The 21,744-nt window shown below is 35.4% G+C and overlaps 1 protein-coding gene and 1 pseudogene across 1 annotated transcript; one reads left to right on the top strand and one right to left on the bottom strand.

Annotated features, from left to right (window-relative positions):
* Positions 1-12,959: 12,959 nt before the first annotated feature.
* Positions 12,960-17,112, top strand: LOC113288412 (protein trichome berefringence-like 7). Its single transcript, XM_026537435.1, has 3 exons — positions 12,960-14,207; positions 16,008-16,175; positions 16,574-17,112. Exons 1-3 carry the CDS (start codon positions 13,387-13,389, stop codon positions 16,866-16,868), a joined length of 1,284 nt encoding a protein of 427 aa, XP_026393220.1. The 5' UTR covers positions 12,960-13,386; the 3' UTR covers positions 16,869-17,112.
* A 254-nt stretch (positions 17,113-17,366) lies between these two features.
* Positions 17,367-21,144, bottom strand: LOC113291082 (annotated as a pseudogene).
* Between the last annotated feature and the right edge of the window lie 600 nt (positions 21,145-21,744).

The following is a 21,744-nucleotide window of genomic DNA, read 5'->3' as shown; positions in this document are numbered from 1 at the left end:
ACCAGCACTCAGTTTACTCAATTCTTATTCCATTACCAAAAAAATGAAAGTGATAATCTTATTGTTGGATTTCACGTTAGATGTACTGTTCTTGTTACGAAGCAAGCTTAAATCCGTTTATCGAAGAAGAACATTTTTCTAGTGATATTCTTCTACGTGGAAAAGTATCCCTAATTTCTATGAATTAATAGTCTTTTCAGTTTCTTCCATCACCTCAACCTTCTTTAATGTTTATACATATCTTTGTAGTTATCATGATGAAACTCACAGATGCACATATAAAATTGCACAATAAACTATTATGTATAAGGGATGGATAATATGAAAATGGATCGATTTATTAGTAAAAAGACTTGGAACAAATATTTGAAATTACACTCTCACACAAAACTCATTCATTAGCATATGACTTGTGTTGAATAAGAAATTTATGAGAAAGATATCTTCTAGCCCTACAAGTTTAGGTGTCTATAAAATGATTAATTACGCCAAACATGTACCAGATGCAACAATATGGTTTACTAGGCTAATTAATGTAGTTATTAGTTCTCTGTAATTAATATTCATTGTTGGTGGTTCCTTTATAAGGAGATCCTAATTATCCAAAAAAAAATATAAAAAAATCATTTATAATTGAGGAAATCTTGGCTTACTCAAATTCTAATCACTTTCTTTAGTAACGCAAAGTGGGCAACAAACAAAGAAAAATTCTTCAAATGACGTGGCTTTAGGCTAAATGTAAGAGCAAAGATGGAATGCATCCACTAAAAATAGATCTCTCTCCAAAATATAATTATGGTGACTATTTCTAAAGAACCGAAAAACCTCTCTCTCCAAAATATCTCTGACAAAAATCCTAATAACCACGATTAGCCAGGCCTCACACAATCCGACAGCCCTGTTATGAGCGCCGCTCCATTTAGATTGGCACCTTTAGAGTACATACGAGCAAATCAATAATTATCCATAGCTTATCCTTCTTCCCCCCTATCATCTCCATGTTTTTCAGTTGGTTATTGTTTGCTTTCTTTTTTTGGTATTCTGGTGAATTCTTCCGTTACTTTTTTAAAGTTTTGTTGGTAGAGCATTGGTCTTCTTGGATCTTTATGTTCCTTATCCTGATAAGTACAATATATTTACACATACAGACTTCTCAAAGTCGATCCCCATCACAGCCAAAACACTAGTTTTCATCTCCGATAACTGGAAGAAGATTGGCTTTGTTATCCGCTTTAATTCTTGTTTCTGTTATTCTTCCTTGTGTTAGACTTAAGGTTAAAGTTATATGTGATTGTACTGATTTTTTTAGCCTATAATGTAAGTGGGTCTAAGATGGTGTAGTGTAGTTTGTGTACCATTTCATATTTTCTTTTATGTTTTATTAGGCAAGGCCGGTCCTGCATTTTTTGTGGCCTAAAGAAATTTTTTTAATGGCCCTTGTTAATAAAATGTGACAGCAGATTAAAGCTACATCAATGCTCCAAATTTGAGATTAATCAAGCCATAGTTGATATTTTCAATCCATTTTATAGAAAAAATGAACTGATAAAAATGAGAAGATTAATTTTCAATTTAGTTTAAGCAATTTGATGTGAACACTAATCCTTCCACTTTCACATGTCCCCCCTAAGAAACTGTGAAGAGTTGTTTCCTGTTTGGTTTCTTTAAGTCTATTCTCTACAATTCTTCTAGCGGACTACAACTCCAACAAGTTTAGATTAAAGTTCAATGATGCAAAGACCATTTACAGAGTTAGAGAACAAATTATGACATTTTCTTGCAAGGGCTATTGTGTACTGATCAAAAGAAACATCTCAATTCTTGCACAACTCGGTATCATCATATAGCATAACTGTAATGGATTAAAGAAAGAGGCAAAAATTGCTTCAAAAAAAAGCACCACCGGTACTGAATTGACGTTGACAAAGATGAACAACAACTAGCTTCTAAAACTGGAATCCGATGTATAAGGTTATCACTTATCATTGTTGAGTTCAATCGAAATTAGAGTTACAAAGCAGCATCAAATAAGACCAGCTAAACATTGTAATCAGAAACATTGCAAAACCCAGGATCAATAATCTTCCTAGGATTTACCCCAAAAGGCCCAAAACATAAGAGAATAATAATCAAAAGTATTAAAGAAATAACTCGATTTATACATTCCTTCTGGTTTTAATACTAAGTTGGTTTTACGGAATCATTCCGGCTTTTAGTGGGAGCAAAAATCGGATTTATACTTGAGAAGATATCTTTTCTTTTTTTTTGTGGCCCGTTCTAACATGTGGCCTCAAGCAAAGCTTTGTTTGCTTTAGCATGAGGTCCGGCCCTGTTATTAGGTCTGAGTGTAGTTCATATTAATGTTTTATATAAATCTTCTAACAGGATTAAGATCAAGATCATCGTCAATACCGTGCCAAGATCAAGTTCATCCGCTCCAAAACATGTTAATCAAACTTTCACGTCGATTCAGTCCGACTGAACCCGTTGCAAACACCTTGATGCGGATTCAAAAGACTACAAAGATATATGTTCCTATTACTTTGACACTGATAGTTACTTTTACTTTGATAATCTTAGTTGTTATTGTTATACTTTAGGTTGGTTTAGCAAAAAATCAGGCTTAGCTTAAGTTAATCTAGGTTTAGTTCTAATCTAATCTGGATCAAGTATATGCCAGATTAAGGAATGACTAGAGTTAAATCAGGGAATTTAGATTAGCTTAATGTTGATTAGGTGTCATATTAACTAAGCATGACTCACCTAATGAGGTGTCATCCAACTAATGATGGACAGGTTGGATGACACATAGCTACTAAAGTAATGACTAAGTCCTCTTCTAGCCTCTTTCATATATAATCAGAAATTCTGATTTGCCATTAATCAAGTAAGAGGAAATAGAAGTAGAAGCTAAGTCATTCAACCCTTAATTACTTGATGATTTGTGTTTTCTTCTTCTTACACTTGTAGAATTATGTATCATGCTTCTATTCTTTTCTTACCGATGTTAATCAATTAAGAAACAAATAAGTGTTGAGTGTGCTATTATTAGTGATCATGTTCAGCTAATGACAGGAAATATTGATTGATTTCATACCTATTTCAGTTGTTATAGAGCATGTAGATACTAGGGTTAATTCTTGATTTCAACTTATGAGTGCTATATAATCATGTTTAAGGATAAAGTATATAGATTATGAAGCTGAAATTCCAACATTCTACTTCTATTTCCTCTGGTTATTTCATGTTCTTCAACTAGGGTATATACAAAATTCAATTTTGGTTTAGTTACATAAGGAGTTGGCTTATGTGTTGACTGTTCTGTTGTTCATCATGTCTTGGTATTCAAGTTTAAGTTTGTTGGGTCGACGAATATAGATTCATTGACACAAGAGCAGTTAAATAGAATGACTGTGCAACTTGACTTCAAACCCATTGACTGGATTTGATGATTGAGAAGCAATTGGTGACGATGGAAAACATACTTCGTCTAGTGGCTACTAGTTCTATTTGAAAGCCTATTGGCGCATGAAGGTTTAGTAAGTCAGATCCAGACCTAATGCCCAATTGGCTTATTTCCCTTGGAGCGTTGTCAACTTACTGAAGCTCATAAGGTTGTTAAGAAGTGGACCTCTCAGTCTCTCAGTTGGCAGGAGTGAAGTTAAAGCCAAAAGTTAAGTGGTCATATTCTGGTTGTTCAAAAGCTAGTTGTCTGATTTGGACAACTAGGTGGCTATTTTTGAGCATGGTATATCCGTCAAAATGGTTGTTGCTAGTGCTGAACATATAGCTGCAGTTATAGAAAATGGTGAAGTACAAGAGCATCACTTGCTGCAAACGATTTCACGGATTCTGGGATGGACAAAACCTTCTGATGCCATGGCATTGCCTATTGAACATGGATATTTTTCATATCAGAATTTTCTCCATAGAGGTGATGGAAATGTCAGGTTGTGTTTTGTCAAGAAAATCTTATTGAATTCAAAGGTTTGGAGCTGTTTGGATTGGAGAACTCAGTATATTGGGATCACATAAGTCTCGGATCCAATGTTGCCTCTTCGAATATCATTCTCTTGGTGATGATGTTGGTGAAATTGTCATTCTGGTTAGTGGAATACAAACGGATGTAGTTGGAAAAGTTTTGTTGATTGGAGCAGCTTGCAGATTTGCAAGGAGGAGGCACAATACAGAACCTCCAAAAGGGTCAAAGATTGCAATGTTGTTTTTGAATATTGGCCTTGACTTATGGGTATAGTTTCAGGGTACAACTAACAGTAGACTCTGGAGCTTGTGGTTAGTCCAAACTTTTGGGGACTATCCTGTGTTCCCAAAAATGGGACCCACTTCTTAGAAAAGTGGGACCCTAAGTGCATCAGTGGTAGTGATGCATTGATATTCAAGCTGCACGTTGACTAACATTTAATGTAATTCTTTTTGTTGCGGATGCAGACACCATTGTCCTGAAATGCTGTGATCAGTTTTGTGAGTGATAGCTTTGATGACTGGTTAGTTTGCAAGTTAAATCAAGTTTGACATCTGGAGCTGTTCCAGACATGCTTGGACATTACCATCCATTGACTACAAATATACAATACTTCTCTAGCAGGAAAGGAAAGTCATAGAGATGTCAGAGACAGTACTAGTTGGCTCTTTGAGTTGCACTACGTACTATCTGAATCGGCCCATCGTGGCTTGTTGCTGTATGGCATCTGAGTCTCGTCATTGAAGGGTTTTTCTCCATGTGACTTCATCTACTTTGATATCAGGTATTTCAGCTACAGTCACATTCAAGTTATGTTTTCCTTTGTGGTACAGATTTAGACTTCATAGCATATTAGTTGTTCGCAACTATGTAATTTAATTTTCAGTTTCCGAAAATTGTAATTGTAAATAATATGTGCCTTTTATTACTCGATAAATATTGCCAAAGTGATATTTTGAGAGTAATGAAAGTGTTTAATGAGAATAGACATGTGATTGTTGTGGTTTGCTTGTGATTCATTTCGAAGTTATGAGTATGAATCGACCCAAAGGTGGTTTATGCTTATAAAATCTTGAATGGATCATGTCTCATAATAGTGACAACTTTTCTATTGGACCCAAAGGTCTTGATAGTTTTGTTGCTTACTTGGTATAAGATATTACTCTTAAAGTTGTGTGAGACTCATGTATGTTGTATTTTTTCCCAAAGGTAATTTGCGATGATACCGAGTCATGTTTCAAGTTCAGGATATGTTTGCTCATTAACAAACTCTATTTTCGTTAGTATGCATAGCTATTTAAGTAACAATAAGCATGTATATTGTGGTTTGATGGCGATTCTTTTCAGATATTCAAGTGTGAATTTACCCAAAGGTAATTCATACTAGTAATAGCATTTGAAATGAATCATATTTCATATATTGTTTGTTGTATGTAAAAGTTCTAATTAGCAATTTGGGATTCTTGTATTATGGGTTTACCCAAAGGTGACTTGTGATGGTATTGAATCTGTTGTAAAGTTTAATATGTATGGTTTATACTCTGAATAGTGTAACAGGGGTAATGCTATCTGCCGGAAGAGATGATTGCTACTTTAACAATGTAGTTCATATCATCTAAACAGAGGTAGTTGTTGTTGTAAGCAATTCATACTATCTGATCAAAGAATGATGAAGTATAAATAACGGCAGAATTCTAAAGAACTGTGGGAGTATGATAATTTTTGTTTCCTTATCATTTACACTTGTTCTTGTTGTTTATATTTTATCGAGAACTCTAGAAAGTCGACATAACTCATACTAAGTACAAGAAGTATTGAGTACAAAAAGTCTCTTCGGATACATAGTTTGTTGTAGTCTCTTAATTGAGACATTAGCAGATCTTTTTGAGATCATTTGCTCTAGTCTCTTAACTGAGATATTGGCATAGATCATTTGCTTTAGTCTCTTAACAGAGATATTGGCGTAGATCATTTAGTCTTTTAACTGAGACATTGGCAGATCTCAGTTGAGATCATAAAGAACCCGCGGTAGTCTTTTAACAGTGACATTGGAAGATCTCAGTTGAGATCATAAAGAACCTGCGATAGTCTTTTAACAGAGACATTGGCATATCTCTGTTGAGATCATAAATAACTTGTTTTAGTTTCTTAACAGACACATTTACCATAATCTCTTAGTTGAGATAGTGGTGTAAATCTTAAGTTAAGATTATGGAGTAATCTCCTAATGGAGATATAAACAGCTATTTTGAGACAGAAGAAGTCTTTTGAATAAGACCTAAAGAAGTCTCTCAAAATGAGATACAATCTTGGTTGTTATAATAAAGATAAAGAAGTCTCTTAATTGAGACATTGACAGATCTTTGAGATTATGGGAAAATCTCTAGCATCAGATATAATGATCTCAATTATGATTGTAAAGAAGTCCCTTGATTGAGACAAACAATCTTTTCAAAGATCATTTTGAATACTCAATTTTAAAGTATATGAATCTTTGTTGTAAAGATCAGTTGAATGCTTAAATTTTATCTTAAGATTTTTTGTACGTCTTAGTTTTCTGGTTATGGAAATGGCGTATGCATCTTCTAAATGGTGTATAGGTCTTCATAGTCGAATTATAACATGCTTCTATCTTAAGCTTGCAGTTTTCGGTAAAGAATTTGTTGCTAACCAAAGTGGGAAATGTTAGACTTTAGGTTGGTTTAGCAACAAATCAGGCTTAGCTTAAGTTAATCTAGGTTTAGTTCTAATCTAATATGGATTAAGTATATGCCAGATTAAGGAATTATTAGAGTTAAATCAAGGAATTTAGATTAGCTTAATATTTCTTAGGTGTCATATTAACTAAGCATGACTCACCTAATGAGGTGTCATCCAAATAATGATGGACAGGTTGGATGACACATAGCTACTAAAGTAATGACTAAGCCCTCTTCTAGCCTCTTTCATATATAACCAGAAATTCTGATTTGCCATTAATCAAGTAAGAGGAAATAGAAGTAGAAGCTAAGTCATTCAGCCCTTAATTACTTGATGATTTATGTTTTCTTCTTCTTACACTTGTAGAATTATGTATCATGCTTCTATTCTGCTCTTACTGATGTTAATCAATTAAGAAACAAATAAGTGTTGAGTGTGCTATTATTAGTGATCATGTTCAGCTAATGACATGAAATCTTGATTGATTTCATACCTATTTCAGTTGTTATAGAGCATGTAGATACTAGGGTTAATTCTTGATTTCAGCTTATGAGTGCTATATAATCATGTTTAAGGATAAAGTATATTGATTATGAAGCTGAAATTCCAACAGTTATAACTTTGATTCACCCATCCTTAGCAAAACTGGGTTGGATCCAACCAGGATCTCGTTGCTGTTATATGCAGTAATACAAAATAGTCTTGTTCGACTAGTTTGGCTACCTGATTTGGTTATTGATTTTCAAAAAACTCGATTAGATCTTTTCAAGATCCCATTATTGCTTTTTGTATTGATGTAAACTAGAATTAGTAGGGTGATTTGGCTACATAATATGATTTTGTCTTTTTGAAATCCCGAATCAGTTAAAATTTTGTAGGGTAGAGTCATTAGTCGAGAATTAGGGGGAGGTGGGATACTATAAATTTGATAAACGTGTTTGAGGTCGAAAAACTCGTTAAAATTTTACCACTACCAAAATCGGTAAATGAACTGGATGGATGTTTTCCCATTAAAAAAAACTGAAATGATGCAGTAGCGACATAGAAATGTGATGGTGGTGAAAACGGAGGTGACAGGTACGGTGAAAAAGAGACATAGAAGATGGTTTCCCAAACATAACATTTTTCGTCAATATCAGTAAAGTGGAAGTGTATAACAATAAACTTTTATAGTAATTAGATTTTTATATAATGCTTTTAATAAATGTTACACATAAGTTAAGAGTGAATCGAGTCAACGTAGGTCAAAGTTATGTCCAAGTACGAATCCCTAAGTAGGACAAAAGTTATACCAAACTTTAGATGAAACCTAAATATCAAACATTAAATAAAACCAGTTTTTTAAAATGCTTGACAAACTTGGTTCACAAAAAACATATTGGACGTGGCACACATTTGAGGTTTGGGAGTATGATTTTGTGGAATGGCTTTCCGCTCAAGCAGCTTCTAAGACGTTAGATCAGGTATGTCCCACATCTAAAACCTAGATATGAAAACCTTCAATCCTTTGGGGGCCGTGATGAGTCCTGGACTGAATGCGAATAACCAGTGAGAAAATGTATAAAAATTCTTATCCAACCGTTTATTTGATAATCCAACGTCTTAGAAAGCGCTTGAACGAAAAGTCATCCCACGAAATCGTGCGGGATAAAATTTGTCTTTGGGTTATAATGACAGATTTCAAAGCACTTTGGGTTTTCATAAGGTACATTCCGAGTCACAATTCAAAGATAGTGTATATGATATATTTAATGTCACTAGGTAAAATTTGAGACACCCACACATTTTAGACTGCGGGGAAAATTTTGGATTGCGGTATTAATTTCATGAGCACAATAGCGACTTTTTCTTTATTATACATAGTTCTGATTCACGAGATAGATTTCTTTCGTAATGACAAATTTTGGATCGAATACATGTTTCAGGTCAACATACAAATTTTGGGTCATTGCGAAAAAATCTATCCCTTGAATCCCAACTATCAACAACTACAAACTCATATAAAATCTATCAACAACTCAAATCATCAATAACAGGGAATTTTAAGGATTTTCTGAAACTCTCTATCCAATAATAAGGATTTTGGAAAACTCGGAAAAAATGTAGATTCACTAACAAGAGATTTTGTTTCTCTCAAACGTAGGTTTCACACCTTCCCAACTTACCATTGTTTTGTGAAGGTTGCAAGGACATAAAGGAAAATGCTAATGCATTTTTGCTTGCATCACTAGCTTCCGAGTTTTTTCCAGGCATAAGTCATTCCTTGGACTCACATATAGGACATTTCAAGCATATTTTCAGCTTCCTTATCTTGTTACGGTATTGCTGAAAGCATGCACTGATCTTGTTCATGAAAAGGGTGGATCAGTCAGGATCATGCCATCCTTGTATTGCATCATCCTCGTGATGCAAGTGCGTATGCAATCCCTTTAATTTGCATACTGATTTAGCGTTCTTCTTTGGCAATGACCGATTTGCAATTGTCATATCGAACGACTTGACAAGTATGATCACCCATGAAATAGATTTCAACTTACCTCATCAAGTATGACAATAATCATCTATTGTACTGCATTGTCGAGCCAGATGATATGAGTTATCACAATTTCACAATCACCTTACAATTATATGATATAAGTGACAAGGTGTTGGATCACTAATGTTGCAACTCATTACGGCTACCTACATACCTTTTTACGTACCTTGAAGGAATCAAGCACTGACCGTAGCTCATCAGCTTTGTGGAAAGCAATTAAAGTTAACTCGTGTTGCAAGTAAAAATCCAAGCATAGCCTAGTCTGTATAGGCCAATTCGCAAGATAAGCACAAGAGTGTGCATCATTGGGTCATTTAGCTCGCAAGTATGTATTTTCTAGTCCGATATGTGCAAAATATCATTCAATTTCCCTACATTTTACATCATTGTGGTGCATTCTTGGTTTAGTAGTGCAATAATGATAATGCTTACGCATCATGAAGCTCTCTCGAGTAATAAATACGACATAAGGACGCTTTCACGTCATTTATGTTATATCGGCTAAGCTTATTGGTGCATTTCCATTTAATGCACCTTCAATCAACACTGCTTCGCGACAACGAATTTTCCAAAATGAGGGAGAATTTTCCATATGCCAAGTACAGCTGCTTTCGCGACAACGAATTTAGGAAATAACACAATAGTGACGCATAACAAGTTCTGGTCGCACTTGGCCATCCTTCCACTGACGTGATACACTATTGTGATGAAGCTTCTGTCTTGGGCCAACATGCCCCAAACGACACACAAAGCTTGACATGAAGCTTCATCTCGTTCAGTGACGCATCTTTAAGCATGAGCGTGCGAAAAGTGCGAGAGTTACATATACGATTACTACTTTAGTGATAACATCTGTTTCAGTAAAATCCTTAACTGAAAAAACCTTCCTTTTTAGCAAATTCTCCTTCTGTGCCACAAAAATTGGTCAATTTCTTTTAATTTTTTGTGTCATAAAAATGATCTTTTTGATTTTCACATGCTATTTTCCCAAACAAATCCTTAACAATATCTAGTGTTGTTAAATTTTTCTCTAAGAAATATAGAGAATTTGTTAGTCATGTTATGCTCTTTGTGCATGTCCTTTAAAAATATGTGCAACCATATAACATTTAGCAATATCCGTCTTTTAGTTTGTGAGATTTGTTGATTTGAAGTTTTAATACAGAAAAGTATACTAAAAAAATATTTCCTTATGTTCATATTTCTCTCTCATGTTTCCTTAGAAACGGTGCAAATATTAAAAGATCAAATTTTATGGGACAAATAGATTATTTTTTAATATTTTGTTGGTAACGACGAAAGAGACAAAAAAAAAGACGCTTTCTGATTTCTAATATTTTTGGGCATGGATAGAGCATCAAAGTCAAAAACATCCTTATTAAATCGTATGTAAAAGAGAAAACAAGCACCGTATTTATTCCCACTCTCACCATAATTCTATCACAATAAATAAATAAATTTATTTTTTATAGGATTAATGTGGTGTGCTTGTTGCAAAGCAAGCCTAAACATGTCTATTCAGGAAGACAATTTTTTGAATGATATCTCCCAGCTACTCAAATGAGCGTGTAGTTTTTTTTTTAAAAAATAGCTTTTTCAATTTCCTCCACCACCCCAACCTTTCTTAATGTTTATATTCATGACTTATCACATTGGAACTTAGCATATATGAAAATGCATAATAATACATTTACTGGTATGAGGGATGGACAATATGAAAATTAATCGATTATAAGTACAAAGGAAGGTCAACAATTTTTTTGGAGTTTCAGTCTCACACAAAATTCATTATTTATCGTATGATTTGTGTTGAATAAGAAGTTTATGAGAAAGAGCGAAGGAAACTTTTTATCTTCTAGAGATGTAAGTTTTAAGTAATTACATAATAATTGATTATACCGAACATGCCTCAAATGTAATATGGTTTATTATGTCAATTCAGTTCTTATTGTTATGTTAGTACCTGTAAGGAGATCTCTTTATAAGATTTCGGGACTTCCAACTCAAAACCAATTGTGATATATGTATAAAGGCTAGAGGTTATATGCAATTCAAACTATTTTATCCCAATACTCCCCTACACATATAAGAGAGATTTAATTCTTTTAACATGTGGATCACATACGGTTGGACATTTAATTTAGCCACTCACTATAGGCCTTGCTCTGATATCATGTAAGAATTTTGGGCATCCAATTATTCAAAATTAATCAACAACTAGTGGGGTGGCCCTTACATGTTATATGTGTATAGAGGCTAAAGGTTGCAGGAAATATGGGAATATTTCATCTGAACAATTTCAATTAAGCAGGACAATAATTATAACGAAATCTTTGTTATACTGCTAGATAGATTAAAGTCGTTTTATTTTGTTTATTAACACAAAGTAATTAATAAAAAAAGGATGGTCCTTAAGGGCTTGTGCCAAAGTTAAATGTGAGAGAGAAGTCAGCACACACCCATTTTTTAATTATAAGAAAAAGAATAACACAAACAATACAGAAATAAGATCAGATCATCCGGTTATAAAGAGTTGGGATGATTGAGTTTGTGCTAATTAAATTGAAGATGAATGGAGATATTGAATGGTGATAGATTGTGTGCGTATTGAGGACAATGAGTAATATATAATTTGTAACGAGTTTAAGCACCGCATAAACTATAACCACTGTGAAGTGTGAACAATATATTGTAATCCATCTAATTGAATAAGAAAAGACTTGTGCATATCAAATTGGATGGCATTTACCTTGTTAACATACCCAATAGCGTCTCAAATAGTTTAGTGGCGGTTGCAAAAAGTGATGGTGGTGGTGGTTGTTATAGTAATGACATAGAAACGTGATGGTGGGATGGTGACAAAGAGACAGAGAAGATGGTTTTTCGTCAATATTAGTAAAATGAAAGGGTATAAAAGTAAACTTTTATAACAATTATTAATAATTATTGAACAAAAGTCCAAAGTTAACCGAGTCAGCGCTGATCAAGTCCAAGTACCAATCCCTAAATTATACAGAGATTACACCAAACTTTAGGCAAAACCTAAGTATCAAACATCAAACAACCCCACTTTTTTTTATAATGCTCGACATATTTGGTTTAGAGAAAACATACTGACCGTGGCACACATTTTGGGTTGTAGTGACAAATTTCAAAGAATTTCAGATTTTTATAGGGTAGATCCTAGGTCACAATTTGAAAATTGTGTAAGTAACAACAAACTTTATGTTGCTCATGGCTCATAATAAAGCCTCTTTACTACATATCGCCCCACCCAACTTCATTCACAATTTTCTATTTATGTGGCAAGCAACCGCAACTATATGCATTCATCAACCCCCACCAAACTTTCACCTTCTAACCTAACATCCCAGATGATCTTTCTTCCGATAGGAAAAATGTGATTATATGATTACTACTTTAATGGTTTTATATTCTCTTCGAGTAAAATCCTTAACTAAGCAAAAACAACATTTGTTAGGACATGAACGTCTTTGTTAACTTAAAAGCTAATCATTTTGTTTGGTCAGAAAGTGACCAAATGAAAAGGATGTAGGGGCATCAAAGTCAAAAACACATCCCCGATTTTTTTCATTACAGGAAACAAAACGACACTGGCACAGATATCGGATCATCACCTTAAAATTATGTAAATGCCATTACATTTTTATATTACATTTAAATGACAAAAATACCCTTCAAATTTTTATATGACAGTCTCTTCCCATCTCTTCTAACCAAACTCTTCTCTGTCTCCGCCATTTTACCACCACCACGCTCACAGAAGCTTCCAATATCATTACATCCCGATCTAAGATTAAGGTTCACATCATTACCTTGATCTGGCATTTTCAATGAATCCAAATTAAGGTTGGTTTTTTTATAATAATAATAATCAGTCTTTGTTTCTTTATCCAGTGCTACTCAAACTGAAGCTTCATCCACTATTGTATTGAAGGGATGAATTTTCAGGGATTTCAATTAGTTTTCAAGAAACCCTTTTCTTGGATTTGAGTTAATGTCTCTGGGTTTGATCCAAAAAATTGATCTTGTGCATCTGGGTTTTTGTAAAGGTTCAATTTTTATTTGGTTGAATGAATTGTAAATTTTGATGTTGTTGATGTGGGTTCTTGTTGTTGTTAGTAATACAATCATATGATTGATAAAGATGGTGGCTACATTTAATAGGAGTTTGTCTGGTCATTATAGCAGAAAGGGTTTGAGTTTTGGAAGCCCTAGGAGTCCTAGAGTTGGAGGACATCGAAAGACATGGGTATCAAGGTCGTTTCATATACTTGTTGGATGTAGTTTGTTGATTACATTCGTTTTAGCAATGGGTTGTGGTTATTTGTATGTGCTTCCTAGTCTAACCCAAGCCTTTCATGGGTATGGTTTGTCGAACGACTCGAAACTAGTTGAGAGTACAGGAGGAACATGTGATTTGTTTGAGGGAAATTGGGAGCCGTATATTGGTTATCCATTGTATAATAGCTCAGAGTGTCCGTTCGCTGAACCAGGGTTTAATTGCTTGGCAAATGGGAGGAAGGATATCGATTATTTGAAATGGAGGTGGAAGCCTAAAAATTGTAATGTGCCGGTGTTTGATGTACATGTAGTTTTGGAGAGACTTCGTGGGAAACGGGTTGTTTTTGTTGGTGATTCGATGAGTAGAACACAATGGGAGTCTTTGATTTGTTTGCTTATGACTGGAATAGAAGATAAAAAAAGCATTTATGAAGTGAATGGGAATAAGATTACTAAGCAGATTCGGTTTTTGGGTGTACGGTTCAGTTCCTTCAATTTTACGATTGAGTTCTTCCGATCAGTTTTCTTGGTGCAGCATGGTTGGGTGCCTAGAATTGGTCCAAAGAGAGTTAGATCGACACTTAAGTTGGATAAGTTGGATGATATTAGTAAAGAATGGATTGATTCAGATGTTCTGATTTTTAATACAGGACAATGGTGGACAACTGGCAAGCTTTTCGACACGTAAGTTTTCTCTGCCGCGTTAAATCACTCTACTTTCAGCGGTCTTCTTACATTTTGTTAAGATTTCAGGTATTTGCTGATCTGATTACTTGTACACATTGTGCAATATTTTTCATGTTATACTGTGTAGTCCTTTATGGCATAATCTTTACCCCAACTTTTCGTTTAAACTTGGCATTCATACATCATATGCAATTTTATAAAATCATGGCTCATGGGTACCTCGGATGCGGATAGTAGCTTAATACGCCCTCCATTGCTTGTGCGAATTAATAAGTCTGTTGCATACTTTTGTTTAGATAACACTGTAGAAGAAGGATTATGATGAACTTCCAGACCCAAAAAGTAGTGGAAGGGTCCTAAATCTTTGATTGCAAGTGAAGTAAGATTTCAGCTGAAGAACCTGTTACAGTGATGTCATTGACATATACTAGTACATTTAATACTTGATCCATATGCTTCTTCTTCATGTTTGAGAGCAGCATACACATGAACTAGCAAAACCGTAATTAGAAGCTTACATAAACTCAAATTTTTTACCGATCAAAAAAAAAAAAAAAAAAAAAGCTTACTTAAACTTCTGTTTATCTTAATACCTTTTCTACTTCTAGGCTGTTGACAATAATATCTAGTCCTCAATTCAAAATGCAAGTTTAAAATAGATGGCTACTGACACTACAGTTTGTCCCGTGGTAAAGTTTGAACTTGATTTTGGTTATATACTTATATGAGGTAGACTTTTCTCTTTTGATTGAGAGTTAGGTGTTGTTGTTGCTCGAAAATCTTTTTGTTCAATTGACTTCTGATTGTGCTACTCCAGTTATCCTAACATCTATTCTCTACATATGTTTGAATTTGGAGTGCTTCACGTTAAGTTGTGATATCTTTTCTAGTCAGTGTCTAAAGGGTAACAATTCCACGCAGGAATGATTCTTTATTTTTATTTTTTTTCCATTTTATTAAGCAACTGCAAGAATTCTTTTTTTAAGTGGTTAGGTAAAGCTTGCTGAAGAAGTTGTTCCTGGTGGTTGCCTCATATTGTTAGTCTTAGCGAGTCAGAAGATGGTAAATCTGGATCACATTGTCCTAAAAACATCTTACATGCTGGAGAACATATAGTCCGGCACCAATGAGAGAAGGATAGTAATAGTGTCCCTAACATAAGACCCAAGGACTGACAATGTGCCCGAGGTATAATGGATAAGATATTTGAGAACAACCAGAGAAGTAAAGACCATGAACAAGATAGTAGCAGGACATGTTAGGTCACTACTCGCTTACTAGGAAAAACTTGGAAGAGAAATGTGATTCACTGCTAATACTTACTGACATAAGAAGTTATATAGCGATTTTTGCGTTCCCCTTTATGGAAACCGGAAGAGTTCGATACCTTTTTAACGAATGTAGGCTATATTCTGGGAAATTAACTTTGTATGAAATGTATTCAGTATCTAATGCATCGAGTTTAACCCTCTTGGAGTCAGTTTACTCTTTCTGAGATGTAACGTACAAAACATGCCTCCATTCATTCGTGCACCAGTTCTCGCCAATTATCTTAAAAATCTGAAAAACACTCGTCAGTGCCATCTCATCAAAAGATGCTTGCTGCTTACTGAACACTAACACCATATCTAACTGTATATAGGGAACTATCGATATTTTCCATGTGTATGCTTTTCTTTTTTCTTTTCACTATGTTTATGCTCATTTCATTTAGCTCGTCTTTGTTATAAATCTTTTGTATTTCAGACTCAGTAGATATATTGTTAGAGGCTGTTTCTAAAATGTGTGTTCAGACAGGGGCTGCTATTTTCAGGTTGGAAAAGCGCTAAAGCTTGGGATGTCTATAACTGCTGCTTACAGAACAGCATTAGACACTTGGGCCTCATGGGTTGAGACATCGGTCAACACAAATAGAACAAAGATCTTCTTTCGGAGTTTTGAGCCTTCGCATTGGTCTAATTGGAGGTACTTTTTCTTTGTGCTTAATATTTTCCGTGCCTGTCAAATTTATACAAATTTAGCTGTAGTTATACAAATTTATTTAGCCTGTCAGCCGGTCATCCTGTCTAACTTGGACCAGTGGCGTTATAATTCTCAATTTTGTAGCCAGAGTGGATATTTTTGTTTGGCTTTTGATTATTGTGTAGGTCCTCTTCCTAATGGTCAATTTTTAAAATATTTGTTTGCAATTTTGAAGCAAAAGTGTTCTATGTGAAAAACATGATTCTGTATGCCTATATCTAACATAAATTGGACATCGACACCAAAGCTTTCTGAATGAGAATTTCTTTTATATTTTCTCTCATAATGTGTTTGCAAGTTAGGTAATAATTAACAGTGGAAAATCATTTCTACTTCTGCAGTGATCAATCACGAAGATCCTGCAATGTGACTCAATTCCCCATGTCAGAAACCGAAGGGAGAGACCAGAGCCCCTTTTCAGACATCATATCAGAAGTGGTAAAGAACATGACTGTTCCTGTTACAGTTCTTCAAGTTACTTCTATGGGGGCTTTCCGAAGCGACGCCCATGTAGGACCCTATAGTGACATGCCAGATGTGGCTGATTGTAGTCACTGGTGTCTTCCTGGAGTACCTGATGTCTGGAACGAGTTTATGGTGTCATTGCTTCTTGCTGACAAAAAACTTGCTCATTAACAAATACAGACTGGTAACTTAACTTTTACTTCTTTTTTCCCTTGTGTTTCCGAAGAGAAATATATGAATTAAAACCAGCCGATCATTTTTTTTTGTTCTTGTAGTCATCTCCATTCTTATGTACATATTCTTAGATTAGTGAAAATTGTTCCAACAAAAGAAACATCAGTGGTGAAAGGAACTTTGTTGTCCCTTTTCTAGTCTGCAAAAGTGAATAATGCAAGAAAATTTCATTGGAAATCAATACTGTCTTAGCGAAGAGTCAGGTTCTCTTCTCAAATGCATATTGTAGGTTGTGTTGAACCTAGTATTATGGCTATATTCAGTTTGTTTGCTACCGTTATACTGTTCTAATCTTTAGTGCACGACAGTAAAAAACAATAAGCTTTATAACTTTACTTACCAATAGCATTAAAACTGCAAAATAGCATGATAGCTTTAGAACTGTATGATGGTAAATAGATTACAAGGATATATCAAGACAGGTTCGACATATCATTAGAAACGAGAACGAAGATCTTTAGGTGTGTGATGAAGAGGATGACTCTGTGGACTGGCATTTTCGTCTTGTTTCCACATCTTGATAGTCTTATCAGCTTCACATGTGACTAGTCTTGAACCAGTCATGTTGTAAGAGAGAGCATATATTCCAGCTTCACTGTCCAATGAACCAGGCTGCACAATCGTTTGGGATTGCTGAAAGTTATGACCACTCTTCCAGTCCCAGAACCACAAGCTTCCATTGTCACCTCCAGTAGCCATCACACTGTCCTTGTTAACAGCAATTGCATTTACGACTGTATTCTGTTGGGAAAGCACATTATGGTGCAACTCTCCTCTGGGGAGGCCAAATTTGTTAATGCTGTCACCAGATGCAGACACAAAACTGCGCTCTGTTGGGTGATGCACCATTGCGCGCACAGATTTCTTGTGGTGAGTGAGTGTGACCGTCGTTCTCCCATATCAGAGATCCCAGAACTTAATTGTAGTGTCCTGAGAACCAGTCACAACCTGAGGATCCGTTGATCGAGCAAAAACTGAACAAACTGTATTATGATGCCCAGAGAGAGCAAACACCTGCATCTTGGTACGAATATCCCAGACACGACAAACCGAGTCACGTCCTCCGGTAACTAAAAGATCAATGGTAGGGTGAAGAGCTAAGCACTGAACACCACTTAAATGCCCATGATACGATCGAATGACCCTGTTCTGCTCGAGATCCCAACATTTTACTTGTGCGTCATCACCAGCAGAGAACATGTAGGGTTGTCGTGTGCTCACAGCAAGACCCCTGACTTGTTCGATATGTCCTGTTAACATGAGCTTTAGACTTCCAGTTCCTACATCCCATATCTTAATTGTGCAATCTGCAGAGCCAGTACAGAACCAGGAATTGCTAGGATCAAATGCAATAGATCTCACCCATCCCTGATGGCCACTTATGACCCTGTAATTCCTCCATGGTGCATGCCATACTGGACTAGGCCATTCGCCGCTGCTTTCCATCTGAAGAGAGGGTTTTTCTTTCTAAGGATTTACAGTAGAAAAGAAAAAAAAATTGTATGTGAAGACTCAGGTTAGGCTCTGGTACATATATAGAGCTTGTTTTGGGGATTGCCTAGAAAACGGGTTAGTGAGAATGGGATCCTAAAAAAGGAAAGGCGGTTTTTTCAAATTACCTTTTTGACCCCAATGCTAATGGAAATTTAAGGAAACTGAGTTTGCATCATATTTCACCAAAATCTAACACTATCAACTGTAGTGATTAACAGAGAATTCGATTGTTATTAGCGTAAGAAAACGGAAACATAAACCAAAATACTGCAGAAAGTAGCTAGCAATAAAATGGAACTAGTGTACAAGCCAGTCTACTAGATATTGCAGCACTACCACATGTTCTTCAGTAGCTTCATATATGCCTTCTCCACAGGCAACTATTCCCCATCCTGAGAGACTCATCTCGAATGTTTCCTCATTAACTAACTTGAAAACACAAATATCACCTTTACTCAAGTGATTGTCTGAAACGAATTTTGCCCAACCCTGGGATAGCTTTGCACGTTTACCGTTATCTCCAGTAGTACACTGAATTTTCCACGTTCTCCCATCCGAAACCCTTACAGTGACCTTCATAACTGCATGTTTCAAATACTGGGTTGCAAAAGCCGCAGGTACTACATGCTGCATCCAAAAGAAAAAGGAATACAATTTATACAAACCATGTACATGCTTGCAATCTTTCAATGCCATATCAAAATTACCTTGAACTCAAACATAAGAACAATTTACTAAGATAAATCATGAAACATGTTGGCTGTCAAGTTGAAAAGCATACCACACTTGCACTATTTATGCAAGTTTCGTGCATAGTGGCAATGAAGAACGGTTTCTCTGACCTAAATGTCTCAGCTGCTGCACGTGCTCCTCTTTCTTTTGATTGTGTTACCTTTAAAAGATTTGAACATGATCTTCTAGTAGAAACAGTATTGGAGAACACTTTCCTTGGTTTCCGAAAGTCATGCTCATCAGCTGCATATTGCTTTGACCGTCTCTGCTTGATGAAGACTCACTCTGGGTAGAAGTACTTTCATTTGTGCTTTCAGTACTACAGGAATCAATGTCGTTCACTTGAACTTTATCTTTGCAGTTGGTTTTGAGGACTCGGAAAATGTGAACACACAGACATCCCCTATGTTCAAATGATTGTCTAATGCAAACTTACGCCAGCCTTTAGATAGAGTTGTTTTATTTATTTTTTCTGTAAAAATTAGCCCAACATCCCACGATTTCCCGTCCGGAACTCTTAGTGTAACCCGAGAAGTTTTGTGTTGCAAATACGGAATTGCAAAATCCGAAACGGTACATGCTGCATTGAGAAGGATAATAAGATGGGAAATCATAAGTTTACAAGGATATATTTTGCTTTGGCTCTTTCAGTTTCTTTCAATAAATCCTGTTGTATACAATGTCACCAATACCTTTGACAAATTTAAGAACAGCAAGTAAAAGCTACCTAAATGCATTTTACAGATAATCATGAAACATCGATCTTTGCTCTCAAGTTGAAAAGCTTACCATATTTCCTCCGGTCTTTACACAAGATGAGTGCATAATGGCCTTGAAGAACGGCTCCTTTGATCTGAATGCCTCGGCTTCTCTTATTGCTCTTTCTTTTGATTCTTTTAACCGTGAAGTATTAGAACGTGATCTTTTAGTAGTAACAGTTGTGGCAAACACTTTCCGTCGTTTTGGAAAATCATGTTCATCAACTGCATTTGCAAAGAAAATAAACAATTAATAACGCCATACAGCAACCCGCAATAAACAGTTAACGTTGAAAAACTTACCAGCTGGTGCAGTTTCCTGATTGACTTGACCGTCTCTACTTGACTCTGACTCACTTTGGGTAGAAAAGCTTCACTGTTGCTATGAGTACTATAAGAATCAATATGGATCACTTAAAGTTGTTTCGGAAGCTATGCAATCTCAGTAGCAGTCATGTTGAATATAAGAACATGAAATTTTGAATCCCCCTCATATCTGAAAACCAAAAAATGTCCAACGGAAATGGAGTAGAACTCCATGATCTCCTTCCAACCTTTCTCAAACGAAATCGCACCTCGTCTTTTCGCCAATCTTATATCCCACATTGAACCACTAGGAACCTCGATGGTTGCAATGTCAGACAGTTCATTTCCAAACTTGTTAAGAAATTCATTCGGGATATCCTGTCACTTTTACAACTTTTATTCAGTTAACGAGCAAAAGTTAAGAGAAGAAAAGCAAATTCAAATTTCTAACTAGCTAAACGTGGGTTTCTTTCAATGCTAACAAAGTGAATCCTCATGGTGCAGCTGAACCACTGAAATGTGAAATATTAATCTGACAATAAAGTAGAAAGATCATAGCCCCGTCTAGTAGCTCTCTCTTTATCAGATTGTGTTCATTTGATTCAGAGAAATATTTGGTTTTTGAAACTAGCTGAGAAGAAAGTTAAAGTAAGGAATGGATCTGCTAGGAAGCGTAGGGAGAATCTTAGTACTTACCAGTCGTTTATCTTGAATGGTATTATTATCTTGAAGAAATGCAATGGTGAAGAAGATGTTGATGATGATGATAATTCCATCTTCTTCCTTTTCCTTCTCTGATTATAGTGAGACACTTGCTCGGGATTCATTTCACTTAAGTTTTTCCGACTGACTGGGAATATCAAATCTCTCAATGTCTCTTTCTCCTCCTCTTCTCTCCTGGCTATAGGAGTATAAAGGTGCATGACGTTAATTGTATTTGACTTCCAGGAATTACTGGTTAATCCATTTCTAGGGAACCTGTTTACTGTGTAGTCCACCCATAAAAATATTTTAACCGCTAGTCCAAATTCATGATTTTGGACTAAAAATATTATCCGGAGGTCCAATATCTTAATGATTTGATCTTGCCGCACGTGTATATTTTTTCGAAATGGCCAAATTAGCCCGCACTCAACCTTGCATCACTTTATTCAGACATGACCTGTAATATATGTAATTTTCATTTTAATCATTTATATAAAACTAGAAACCAGAAATTCTAATACACAGCTTTCAGAAAAATGAATATCAAAGTAATAAACACTGTTTCACAGATGAATGTAAGCAATAGTTTCTCAATTCCAGTCTCCAGATATATATACAAGGAAACAGTAAATAACAAATTGAGACCAACCAGCAAATCTCAGTTCCAAGAAACTAATATAGAAGAAAGAAAAACACTGAATATAAAAAGGATTTCAACTGTCCATGAATGCATCCATTCAGATCGTAATAGAGCTCTTCTCAACTAGTTATTCTCAGCACCCATGTCATTTTAAGTTAGAGTGGGAGATTTCAGATTT

Source organism: Papaver somniferum, chromosome 6 (genome assembly GCF_003573695.1).
Source record: "Papaver somniferum cultivar HN1 chromosome 6, ASM357369v1, whole genome shotgun sequence".
NCBI lineage: Eukaryota > Viridiplantae > Streptophyta > Magnoliopsida > Ranunculales > Papaveraceae > Papaver > Papaver somniferum.
This window is presented reverse-complemented; position numbering and strand designations above follow the sequence as displayed.